The sequence below is a fragment of the Tachyglossus aculeatus genome, chromosome 4, assembly GCF_015852505.1.
Source record: "Tachyglossus aculeatus isolate mTacAcu1 chromosome 4, mTacAcu1.pri, whole genome shotgun sequence".
Classification (NCBI taxonomy): Eukaryota; Metazoa; Chordata; class Mammalia; order Monotremata; family Tachyglossidae; genus Tachyglossus; species Tachyglossus aculeatus.
Genome location: NC_052069.1, coordinates 81,375,637 through 81,387,694, shown reverse-complemented (window position 1 = coordinate 81,387,694; position 12,058 = coordinate 81,375,637). Strand labels below are relative to the sequence as shown.

The window sequence follows — 12,058 nt, the reverse complement described above, 5'->3', positions numbered from 1 at the left end:
TTTATTTTTGCTCCCCTGCTAAAGCTCCTTGAGGTCAGAGACGGTATTCTAACTTTATTGTACTCTTCTGAGTGCACAGCATAATGCTCTACACCTTGTAGATGCTCAATAAATTCAACGGATTCAGCATCACGCATTATGCTATGGACCTGGAAAAAGACTAAGAAACCAAATTAACTGGAACTTGAGAACAAGTTTTATGGGTCAACAGAAATGGTCGGCCGGCCATTCAACCAAAGGGGTGGGAGATTTTTGGACTCAGTAAAGACGTCATAATCCGGGTCAGTTTTATCGGCAGTGCCACAGTCTCCATAGCATCAAATAGCAAGAGGCGGCCGCCCACCGAATTGTAAAACTCCAGAATGGTCCACCAACAAGCATCAGATTGCATCGGGGTAACCAGTGGTTTAGGGACAGGCTCCAGGATCTCCAGGGTCAACGGGGCAGCCTCCGCAGTGGGGACAGATCGTGCTAGTGCACAACTTCTCTCCGAGCCATCATGGGACCCAAGGACCCATTAAGCTCGTTTCGCTCTGTTCCGCTAATCTCATGTTCATCGTTGTCACGGGGCCTCAGGCAGGACTACCTCTACCCGTGCCCTGCTTCACTGCCCTGAGCACTCGAGGGAAAGGAGCTAAATTCACCTAGACAGAGAACCCTTCCCTCTTAGATTTTACGTTTTAAACAGTATTTTATAGTTCGTTCATTCCCAGTTCACTTATCTAAAAAAAAAAGTGTCTCAATCTTACAAATGATTTGTTACTTCAGTGAAATGGTTTAATCCCAGTGCAGGGAAGGGGGAGTCCACAAAAAAAAGACAAAGAGAGTCGGTACTTTACAATATTTCACTCGTGGCTATTTTTCATCTACTAAACTGCGAATCCACAAACCTCCGGGTAAATATGATTCACTTGCAGTATCGTCTCCATCGTCTCCATCTTCGTCATCGCGGCTAAGTAAATTGTTCACGGCCAGGTTCACGTCAAGATTCGTTCGCTGGAGTTCCCGAATGATAACACTCCGGGACTTTCCCTGTAAAACAACTTGGGCCTGAAACAAAGTGAAAAATAAATGAAAAGATGCTGTTGATTTCCTGTCAATCCAATTCTCCGTCAATCGGCCGCTACAGAGCACCTCCTATTCTAAAGTGATTTTACGAGGCGAACATTAAAACGGGGTTGTGCAGGTTAGTCTGTGTACGAGAAACACCTGAACGACCGATTTTATACACACCTGCGAAATAAGTTCTTCGGGAATGACAGACGCTGGAATAACCGGTTGGGGCTGACTGCCCAACAACCCAGACCCTCGGTCCCGTCCTGTCCGAATAACTCTAGTCTGCCGCCGGGAATCCCGAGCTCCAGCTGAAGACCTGCCGGACGATCCTCCTCCACTTCCGCCAACTCCTGAACTCCAGCGACTTCTAAAGATGGGAAAAGTTATTTGCAGAATCGGTCAATCTATAATCGATCGTTCTGAAAGGGTCTCTCAGTTTCATTTCTTACGAGTTAAAACACACATAATTGCCCCAGATCATTTGAGAAACCTTGTAATTCGCTCAAATTCAAAAGGGAGAATACTCCTGAGCTTTCTAGGAGACCTGACCCGAGATACGTAAGTGCCTAATGTCCAAAACCTTCTTTGACCTTTCAGAGGCTTATAAGATGGGTAGATGCACCGGGCAAAATCATTACATGATCTGTCCTGTCTTTTATCGATCCACTTGGGATTTACTCACAGCAGTTCTAAGATGGTGGAAGGCTCAGCAGCCTCCATCAAAAGGTTAAAAAATTTCCATTCCCATATATTAAAACCCTGGAAACACACTCACAGATTTCTGTGGAAGGACAAAGAAGACTTCAAACTGAGTAAAATAAAGAGTGCCCACAAGGACCTTTATCATTACCTAATAATACATGCCCAAATGGGAAGCTGTTCAAATTTGGGTCTTGACCCTTCAAAACATATACTTAGTTCTTAAAACAAGGGGGTAGGTTTGGAAGAGGCATAATTTTCATCGTATATAGCTATAGTTCTAAAAAACATTGTAAAAATGAGTGAAACGATTCTGGCTTTTCTAATGTTTTCTTCACACAAGGACCGTTTCAATCAGGCTTTATAAGCATTCATTGTGCTGGTCTTTCAACCAGATTCATAGGGCAATGCTTACAACATTAATACTTCACATTTATAAGCAGTGTGGAATGGAAAAAGGCTTGGGAAATACAATGGTTGCAGAAACCACCAAACAGGCTGCAAACCAGGCCACAGCATTAAGCATATTCCTACTGTAAATCAAAGACAGTGATCACTATATGTTTTTCTCCTAAGACATCATCCTATTGCAAAAAAAATAAACTTTTCAGAATCCATTTTCTTTTCAATCCCTTGCTTTTAAAAGCTTCTGGGATATTAGTCGTTGGCCTCTGCTTTAAGCAGGGGGTGGGAGGGCTGTCCTTAAAGGCTACTAGTACACTGGCCATCATTAGAACTGCAGAAAGCTACATGGCACCTAGGCTAACACCAAGACCCCTTATTCAAAATTGAAAGCTCAATTTTACAAATACCTACGGAAAACTGAGGAGCGAAAAATAGGACGATGAAAAATAGGGGCTGTGTTGATAAAATAATCTCATTACGCCTAGCTTATTTTTATACGTAACAGAACACTAAGATTTACCCGGGGACAATCTGAAAAATGATACAGCGATGATAGAGAATATTTAAATTAACTCAAATATTATAGCCTGAAAATTTGGTTTCATTTACCCTCTCGATTAACTGGCTGTCATAAAAATAATAATAATAATGGTATGTGGTGAGTACTTACTATGTGCCAGGCACTGTACAAAGTGCTGGGGTGGATACAAGTAAATCAGGTTGGACACAGTCCCTGTCCCAAGTAGGACTCCCAGTCTTAACCCCCAATTTACAGATAAGGGAACTGAGGCACAGAGAATTGAAATGACTTGCCCAAAGTCACACAGCAGACAAATGGCAGATCCGGGATTAGCACCCGTGACCTTCTGGCTTCTAGGCCTGTGCTCTACCCACTTTCCAAATCATCAAGCTTGTTCTTAGTTACCAGAATGACAAAGGAAAAGCAGTCACTCAAAAACTCAAAGTACTATTTCCATAAGATAAATGGGAGTCCAAAAAATACAGTGGAATCTTTCAATAGTATTGCTTAATCTTGCCAACTACTTATTTTATCAATATTTCATTCATTCAATCGTATTTACTGAGTGCTTACTGTGTGCAGAGCACTGTACTAAGCGCTTGGAAAGTACAATTTGGCAACAGAGACAATCCCTACCCAACAACGGACAGGGATTTAGTTCCTTTCTAATCAGACATCATCATCATCAATCGTATTTATTGAGCGCTTACTGTGTGCACAGCACTGTACTAAGCGCTTGGGAAGTACACATTTGCAACATATAGAGACAGTCCCTACCCAACAGTGGGCTCACAGTCTAAAAACTGTGACATATAACTACATATATATGTCTAAATGTCTGTAAAAACAGACATATAACTGATCTTAGGCAGGCTTGCAGCAAGCTTACTATTGGAGTTGGCTAAAGGTCTGGGAAACACTGAATCAATTAGGAGTGTGTGCTGAACACTTACTGGACGCATGACAGTGTACTAAGCCCTTGGGAAAGCAGAATAAAATGTATTCATTCTAAGACCGCTATTTTACACACATGTCTTGATGGGAGAAACTTCTCGAATGAGATAGACTGATTTAACAGTGGTCCAATTAACAGGCCTCATTCACATTTCTTAATGACTTGAATTATGAACTCTGTTATGGTAAGACCTGGATCAATCCATCAACACTATCGGGTGCATATCTACTGTGAGCACAGCGCTGGACTGAGAGCTCGGGAAAGTAAGACGTAATATGTGTGATCCCGCCATGGATGAGTTTATGATCTAGTCGGAGGGATACGCAGTAACGACCTACAGATAGGAAAATGTAGCTGAGTACCTGAAGTGGCAGCTTGGAGGAAAGCCCAATGTGGGGCCAACACGTTGGCATGCAGACAATGGGGGTGGAAGGGGAGAGAAGCAGCAGCCCCACTGTCACGCGTGGCTAGGACCTCCCTATCTGTTACTTCAACTTCCAAAATGAAGACCAGCTGGATGCAAACACACGCACACCGCACACATTCCACGGGAAGTCTTTTCCTCTCACCCTACGACTAAACCTAGGACCGCGGCTTTATAAACGAACACTGTCAAACGTTTCCAAATGACTACAAAGAAAAATTTACAAGCATTGTCACCTGCCAACACCCCCCCCTCAAGATATACGCTTCCCTGAAATGGCTTTAACTCAAAAAGGAGCTTAGAGAACAAAATATACCACATTTGGAATACCCGAGGAGGTGTGAAATCCTCAACTATCAATTATTGATATAAACAGGTTAGCTAAGTCTTCAAGTAAAAAAGAACTGAAACACTGTATTTGATCAGAGGTGAGGTTCCCAACATGTAGTGGCCTTTAAAATGAAAGCTCTTCTGGCCCTCGACTTCCTGAGTGTCCCCCCACTTAAATATTCCTGGCCTAGGTACGTAGGATAAACTTCCCTGAAACGCCTTATTTGCTGCATGGTAAATTAAATTCAAAGTCCTTTAGATTTAAAGGTTTCATATAAGAAAATAGTGTACACTTACATATTTCCTCGGTTGGTCTAATTTAAGAGCTGCAAATACCCACAGAATGGATATTTTTCACAAAGCCTTGGAGAGCAGTTAAACACTTTATTATGCTCTGATTGGAAACATAATCGTGATTAATAACTGCTCTTAACCCCAAGATATTAAAACTAACCCAACTATCCTAAAGCAGTGTTGAACTGCAGTTGAGTTTAATAATCCAACTTGCTGCCTCGTCTACTAATAAAATGCACAGAATATACAGCCTTATCTCCAAATGGTCTGTTACTTCATAACAGGGGAAGGATAAATCTAATTTCACTGTGGCGGGAAAAAAATACTTTAGAAAGCAATTTGGACTAAATTGCAGGCAAGGTGGGTTAATACCTGCAGAAGAAATACAGGACACTGCATTGTTTTTAGTCTTCAGGAGCCCACTTTCCAGAAGTCATCAGTCATCTGAGATAGAACTGCAGTGGAGTTTCCTGAGTGTTCATTCAGTAGTATTCACTACTGTGTACAGAGCACTGTACTGGGCGCTTTACACCAGAAGAGACAATAATTGTGGTATTTGTTGAGTGCTTACTATATTGCCAAGTACTGTACTAAGCCCTGGGGTAGATGCAGGATAATGAGGAGTAGTGTGGCCTAGTTGAAAGCCCATGGGCCTGGGAGTTAAGAGGACTTGGATTCTAATCCCGGCACCGCCATTTGCCTACTGAGTGACCTTGGGCAAGTCACTTCTCTTCTCTGCGCCTTGGTTACCTCATGTACAATGGGGATTAAGACTGTGAGTCCCCTAGGGGACAGGGACTGTGTCCAACCTGAGGCTGTATCTATCCTAGCGCTTTGTAGAGTGCCTGGCACGTAGTAAGTTTTAAATACCATTAAAAAAAACAGGTCCTACATGGGGTCCATAGAGTAATTAGGCGGGGTATTCAATGGGTACTGAATCCCCATTTTGGGAATGAGAAAACTGAGGCACAGATAAGTTACGTGACTTCCAAGATCCCAGAGCAGCAAAGTGGCTGAGCAGGATTAGAACCCAGGGTGCCTGATTCTCAGGTCTATTCTCTTTCCACATGGCCACACTGCTTCCCAAGGACACGCAATATAAGAAGAATTATGGTATTTGTTAAGCACCTGCTATGTGCCAGGAACCATACTAAATGCCAGGGTAGATATACGAGCTAATCAGTTGGACAGGGTCACTGTCTTAATCCCTTTCTGAGAAGCAGCGTGGCTCAGTGGAAAGAGCCCGGGCTTTGGAGTCAGAGGTCATGGGTTCAAATCCCGGCTCCGCCACTTGTCAGCCGTGTGACTTTGGGCAAGTCACTTCACTTCTCTGGGCCTCAGTTACTGGGGATTAAGACTGTGAGCCCCCCGTGGGACAACCTGATCACCTTGTAACCTCCCCGGTGCTTAGAACAGTGCTTGGCACATAGTAAGCGGTTAATAAATGCTGTCATTATTATTATTATTATTTTACAGATGAGGTAACTGAGGCACCTAAGTAAAGTGACTTGCCCAAGGTCACACAGCAGACATGTCGCAGAGCCAGGGTTAGAACCCAGGTCCTTCTGGCTCCCAAGCCCGGGCTCTAGCCATTAGGCCACGCTGTACTTCAAAGACCTGCAAATGGTTTGTGTGCCCCCAGCTTGTGTGTCCCATCACCAAACCCTCGCCCATGTACACTCTCTAGTCTGGAACTCCCTTTCCCATCCAACAAAGCAGCACTTTCCCCCAACTTCCAGGCCTTATTAACATCACATCTCCAAGATCTCTATCCTCACACACCCCTCACTTCCCCACCTTACTCACTGTCCCCTTTGCACTGCCTAGGGACTTGCGTCTGGACCCCTCAGAATGTTAATCTTTTTTGCCCCAACCCCGGCCCCACAATACGACATACCCGTCCTTACACTCCTGTCCTGGAATGTAGGTTAATGTCTGTCTCCTCCGCAGGCTAGAAGCTCCTTGTGGACAGGGAACTCTGTTGCGTTATACTCTGCCACGTGCTCAGTACAGTAAACACTCAATAAATACCTTTGATTGATCCTACACTGATCTACAGAAATGGTGGAAATAATGGGAGTCTCAGATAAAATCGACTGATCGCATTTTTATGCCCCTGACCCCATCACACTGTAACTGCTTTGTGGAAAGGGGGTGGGTTCTGTGCTTTTTTGGGGACATCCCCAAGCACTTAGGACACCGCACTGCACTCTCAAAACACTAGCCCCCTCCTTTCTTCCCTCCCTTCAACCATTCACTTTCCAATGGCTCCCTCCCCACTGCTTTGAAACACGCTCCCATCACCCCTATCCTAAAATGAAACCCTCCGTTGACCCCACTGCACCCTCGGGGTATCACCGCATCTCTCTCTTACTATTCCTCTCCAAACTCCTTGAGCAAGTGGTCTGTGCTCACTGCATCCACTTCCTCTCCTCCAATTCTCTCCTTAACCCCCTCCAATCTAGTTTCCTTTTCCTTCACTCCACCAACACTGCCCTAAGGTCCCCAATGACCTCCTTCTTGACAAACCTACGAGCCCCTACTCCATCCTAATCCTCCTCGACCTTTCTGCTGCCTCTGCCACTATGACCATCTCCTCCGGGAAACATTACCTAAACTTAGCTTCACTGACACAGTCCTCTTCTGGTTCTCTTTCGAACTTTTCAGCCGCTCCTTCTCAGTCTCTTTCACAGGCTCCTCTTGACTCAGGGGAGGGGGCCTCAAGGCTCAGTTCTGGGTCCCCATCTATTTTCCATCTACACCCACTTCCTGGGAAAACTCGTGTAACCAATCAGTGGTTTTATTGAGCACTTACAGTGTGCACAGCACCATGTTAAGTACTTGGGAGAGTACAATACAATACAGTTGGAAGACACATTCCCTGCCCACAAGCTTCTCTCAGATGGTTTCAACTGCCATCTCTACATAGATAATTCCTAGATCTACCTCTCCAGACCTGACCTCCCTCCTTCTCTGCAGTCTCACATTTCCCCCTGATTTCAGGATATCGCTACTTGGATGACAAGATGACACCTACAATTTAGCAAGTCCAAAACATCTTCTCACCCAGACCCTGTCCTCCCTGTCTTTCCATCCCTGTAGATTACACCACCACACTCCCACTCTCGCAAGCCTGTAACCTTGAAATCAGCCCCATTACTCATTCAACCCACATATTCTGTCACCAAATCCCACCCTTTTGAACTTCACGTCACTGAAATTCACCCTTTCCTTTCCAGCCAAACTATTATGCTGTTCCAAGCACTTACACCCTGCCTTGATTACTACATTCATCCATTCAATTGTATTTATTGAGCGCTTACTGTGTGCAGAGCACTGTACTAAGCTCTCGGGAAGTACAAGTTGGCAACATCATCATCATCAATCGTATTTATTGAGCGCTTACTGTGTGCAGAGCACTGTACTAAGCGCTCGGGAAGTACAAGTTGGCAACATATAGAGCCGGTCCCTACCCAACAGTGGGCTCACAGTCTAGAAGAGGGCTCACAGTCTCAATCCTCATTTTACAGATAAGGGAACTGAGGCCCAGAGAAGTAAAGTGATTTGCCCAACATCTGCCTCCCTGCTTACTCCCCTGCCCCCTTTCTGTCCCCACTCCAGTCCACACTCCATTCACTCTGCTTCCTGCGTCATTTTTTTCTAAAAATCCAGTCCAGGTCTCCCTATTCCTCAAAAACTTCCAATCACTGCCCACCCACCTCCACATTAACCACCATCAGCTTTAAGACACTCAATCATTTCACTCCCCTCCTACCTTACCTCAGTGATTTCCTCCTACAACCCAGCTCACGTATCTTGCTCCTCTAACACCAACCTACTCACTGCACTTCGATCTTGTCTGTCTCGGCACCGAGTCCTTGCCAAACTCCTCCCTGTGGCCTGGAAATTCTTCCCCTTTGATTTACCACAGAGCACAATACTCGCCTCCTTCAAAGCCCTACTAAAATCCCACCTTCTCCAAAACAAGGAGCATGGCCCTAGTGGAAAGCACATGGGCCTGGGAATCAGAGGACCTGGGTTCTTATTCTGGCTCCACCACTTGGCTGCTGTAAGCCCCTAGGTTAAGTCACTTAACTTCTCTGTGCCTCAGTGGGACAGGGACTGTGCCCAACCTGATTATCTTGTATCTGCCCCCAAAGCTTAGTACAGTGCCTGGCACTTGGTGCTTAAAGACCATTAAAAAAAAGGCTTCAGACAGTCCTGATTTCCCCTAGTACCTCTCCCTTCTATGTTATCTATGCACTTGGATCTGTACCCTATAAGTACTCAATATTCACTCCACCCTCAGCCCCCGACCTTTAACATACATGTCTTTAATGCCCGTCTTCCCCCTCTAGATGGTAAGCTCCTTGTGGGCAGGGAATGTGTCTATCAACTCTACTGGACTGCAGTCTCCCAAGTGCTTAGTACAGTGTTCTACACAGTAAGTGCTTAATAAACCCCAACAGGTTTATGAGTTTCCTTTCTTTTGCTTCCCCTCATCCTGGCCGGTCATTTTTTCAAGATCACTTTTACACATCCAACAATCCCTAATAACGTCACGTTTTCCTTCAATCAATCAATCAATCAATCAATCGTATTTATTGAGCGCTTACTGTGTGCAGAGCACTGTACTAAGCGCTTGGGAAGTACAAGTTGGCAACATATAGAGACAGTCCCTCCCCAACAGTGGGCTCACTTAGACAGAAAAACAAAATAATTAGCAAAGAGTGGTTTTTCTCCTTAAATGAATTTTTAGGAGTTTGCTTGTGCCTAATAAAAGTGATCCAAGACCAACAATGTCTGCTTTAACTTAGGCAAACAATTCTCAGGCATAGGGAGGTTAAGGGGAAGAGACATCAAACAAATTATTCCTTTAAAGGGATATTCTAGAATAAGTTCAGCAGTTCAAAAGAAACTTTTCCATAAAATGGGAGAACAGTATTTACGTGTCTCTCAACTGGTATGTAATTCACAGTCATCAAAAATTAATACATCACAGGCAGTCCTTGGATCTACCACAAAACTGACCCCCCAGACCTCCACCTGAATTGGAAACCTAAGTCAGGGCCAAATGTTCTCACAGGAACACTATTATGAATGGAAGATTGGCTCCTGGACCAATCAATTAATCAATCGTATTTATTGAGCGCTTACTGTGTGCAGAGCACTGTACTAAGCGCTTGGGAAGTACAAGTTGGCAACGTATAGAGACAGTCCCTACCCAACAGTGGGCTCACAGTCTAAAAGGGGGAGAAGATCGGATGCCTCACTTTTAGCCAAAATTACCCAGAATTGTGTTCTCAATCAAATAAAGAAAATTTAGTTACGTTAATACATTTATAGTCCGAGGGGTGTGATGATAAAGTAGCCAATTTTTTCTTCACTGTAAGTATAATGCAGGTGTCAACCTTCCCATGCTACACCCCGTCCCCTCTCCCGTCATTAAACTTTCCCGCCTTCCTCCTCGCTTCACCTCGGCTTTTCAAAAGGGTGTTCCCTTTCCCCAAAACTCCCACACAACCACTACCACCCTCCCTCTCCAGGAGCAATGTCGTGACGACGAAAACAAATATGTGGTACAGCTGACTTGGTGTAAACTGGGAAATGTTCTAAGCTCCATATGCCACCAGTTGAAATGTCAAGTCAAGAGCTGCCTGAATTCTGATGAACAAGGCAGGGTGGGAGGTTTGGTTGCTCCATATAAATGAGACCATCACTCTCCCAAAAGGGGAAAACTGGGCACACGGTTTGAATTGTTCCTGATTTCACAGAAGTCATCCACCAACCCCACACTGTGCCAACAGCTATGCGGTTTAGTCACATAAAGGTGTGAAGATTTATCTAACCCATCAATAACAGACTGCATTTGACATTAAGATTTCACTTTGAGAGTCTTGATACACTTTGAGAGTATTGATACTGACAGTGCTTAGAGGACAGATTTCACACTTGAAAGATAAAATTGTTCCTCATAGCAACACTTTATTAATTAATAATAATAATAATAATGGTATTTATTAAGCGCTTACTATGTGCAAAGCACTGTTCTACGAATGGAGCCAATCTTCCATTCATAATAGCGTTCCTATGTGAACATTCGGCCCTGACTTAGGTTTCCAATTCAGGTGGAGTTCTGGGGAGTTACAAGGTGATCAGGTTGTCCCACGTGGGGCTCACAGTCTTAATCCCCATTTTACAGATGAGGGAACTGAGGCAAAGTGAAGTGACGTGACCAAAGTCACACAGCTGACAAGTGGCGGAGCCGGGATTTGAACCCATGACCTCTGACTCCAAAGCCCAGGTTCTTTATTTATTAATTTATACTTGAGTTTCCTACGGTCACTGATGGAGTTGGTCTCATTTTAACTGTCTTGCTCGATACAGTTGCTGTTTAAGCTTAAATGAAAATAAGGTATAGAACTTTTGATAGCTGCTAACAGCCTTATACTTGGAAGAAAAGGAGAAAAAACATGAACGCTTAAAATTTTATTTCTGTAAATGTCAAGAAGGGTAAAAATGTACCCAGCACACAAATGATAAATTTTGGTTGTGAAAGTAGTTAACCCCTCCCAAAAGCTTTATCCCCAAGTTGTCACAAAAAAGGCTAGCCAACTACAGAGATTCTAAGGAAAGCCTAGTATTTCTATTCTTTTTCAACAGTTTCGTATATACGGTATATATAATCGATTGCACATTCGGTGATTAAGTCTGATTACTCTTTCTGCAAATACTTTCATGTCTGTCTCCTCCAACAGAGTGGGAGCTCCTCATGGGCAGGGAACATGTATCACGCTTCTGTTGAACTTTTCCAAATCCTTGGCTCAGGGCACTGCCAATAGCGGGCACTAAAATAATGCTGTTATTACTATAACTAGCCTATAGTAATTCAGGTGGTTTTTCTGCTAGAATCAGAGAAAGATGCAAACGACTGCCTGCGTTCCAATTACAGTAATAATAATGATAACTGTGGTATTTGTTAAGCGCTTACTATGTGCCAAGCACTGGGGTAAATCACATCAGACACAGGGAATCGGGTCAGACACGGGCCACGTCCCTCATGGGGCTCACAATCTTGATACCCGTTTTACGGATGAGGTAACTGAAGCACAGAGAAGCGAGGTGACTTGCCCAAGGTCACACAGCAGACGTGTGGCAGAGTCAGGATCAGAACCCACAACCTCCCACTCCCAGGCACACGCTCTTTCCACTAGGCCATGCTGCTTCTCATTGTGCCTCTCTGTTGTAAGTACAATCATTCAACCCTTCTAAAAAGCCTTCGAACAGCCTACGGTGACAAAATGAAAAGCAGACCGGCTTTCAGGTTACCTTCAGTGCTTACATATTATTTCCTATCATCTTTGTGGCCTCAGAA

The 12,058-nt window shown here is 44.2% G+C and overlaps 1 protein-coding gene across 6 annotated transcripts in view; it reads right to left on the bottom strand.

Moving 5' to 3' along the window:
* Window positions 1-12,058, bottom strand: part of UBR5 (ubiquitin protein ligase E3 component n-recognin 5) — a 147,496-nt gene that overhangs the window by 84,526 nt on the left and 50,912 nt on the right. For all 6 annotated transcript variants that reach the window (XM_038745452.1, XM_038745455.1, XM_038745456.1 and 3 more), the window contains 2 exons: window positions 1,234-1,423; window positions 891-1,050 (listed from right to left, as the gene is read on the bottom strand). In XM_038745452.1, coding sequence (XP_038601380.1) covers window positions 891-1,050; window positions 1,234-1,423 — 350 coding nt within the window. The remainder of the gene's footprint in view (window positions 1-890; window positions 1,051-1,233; window positions 1,424-12,058) is intronic.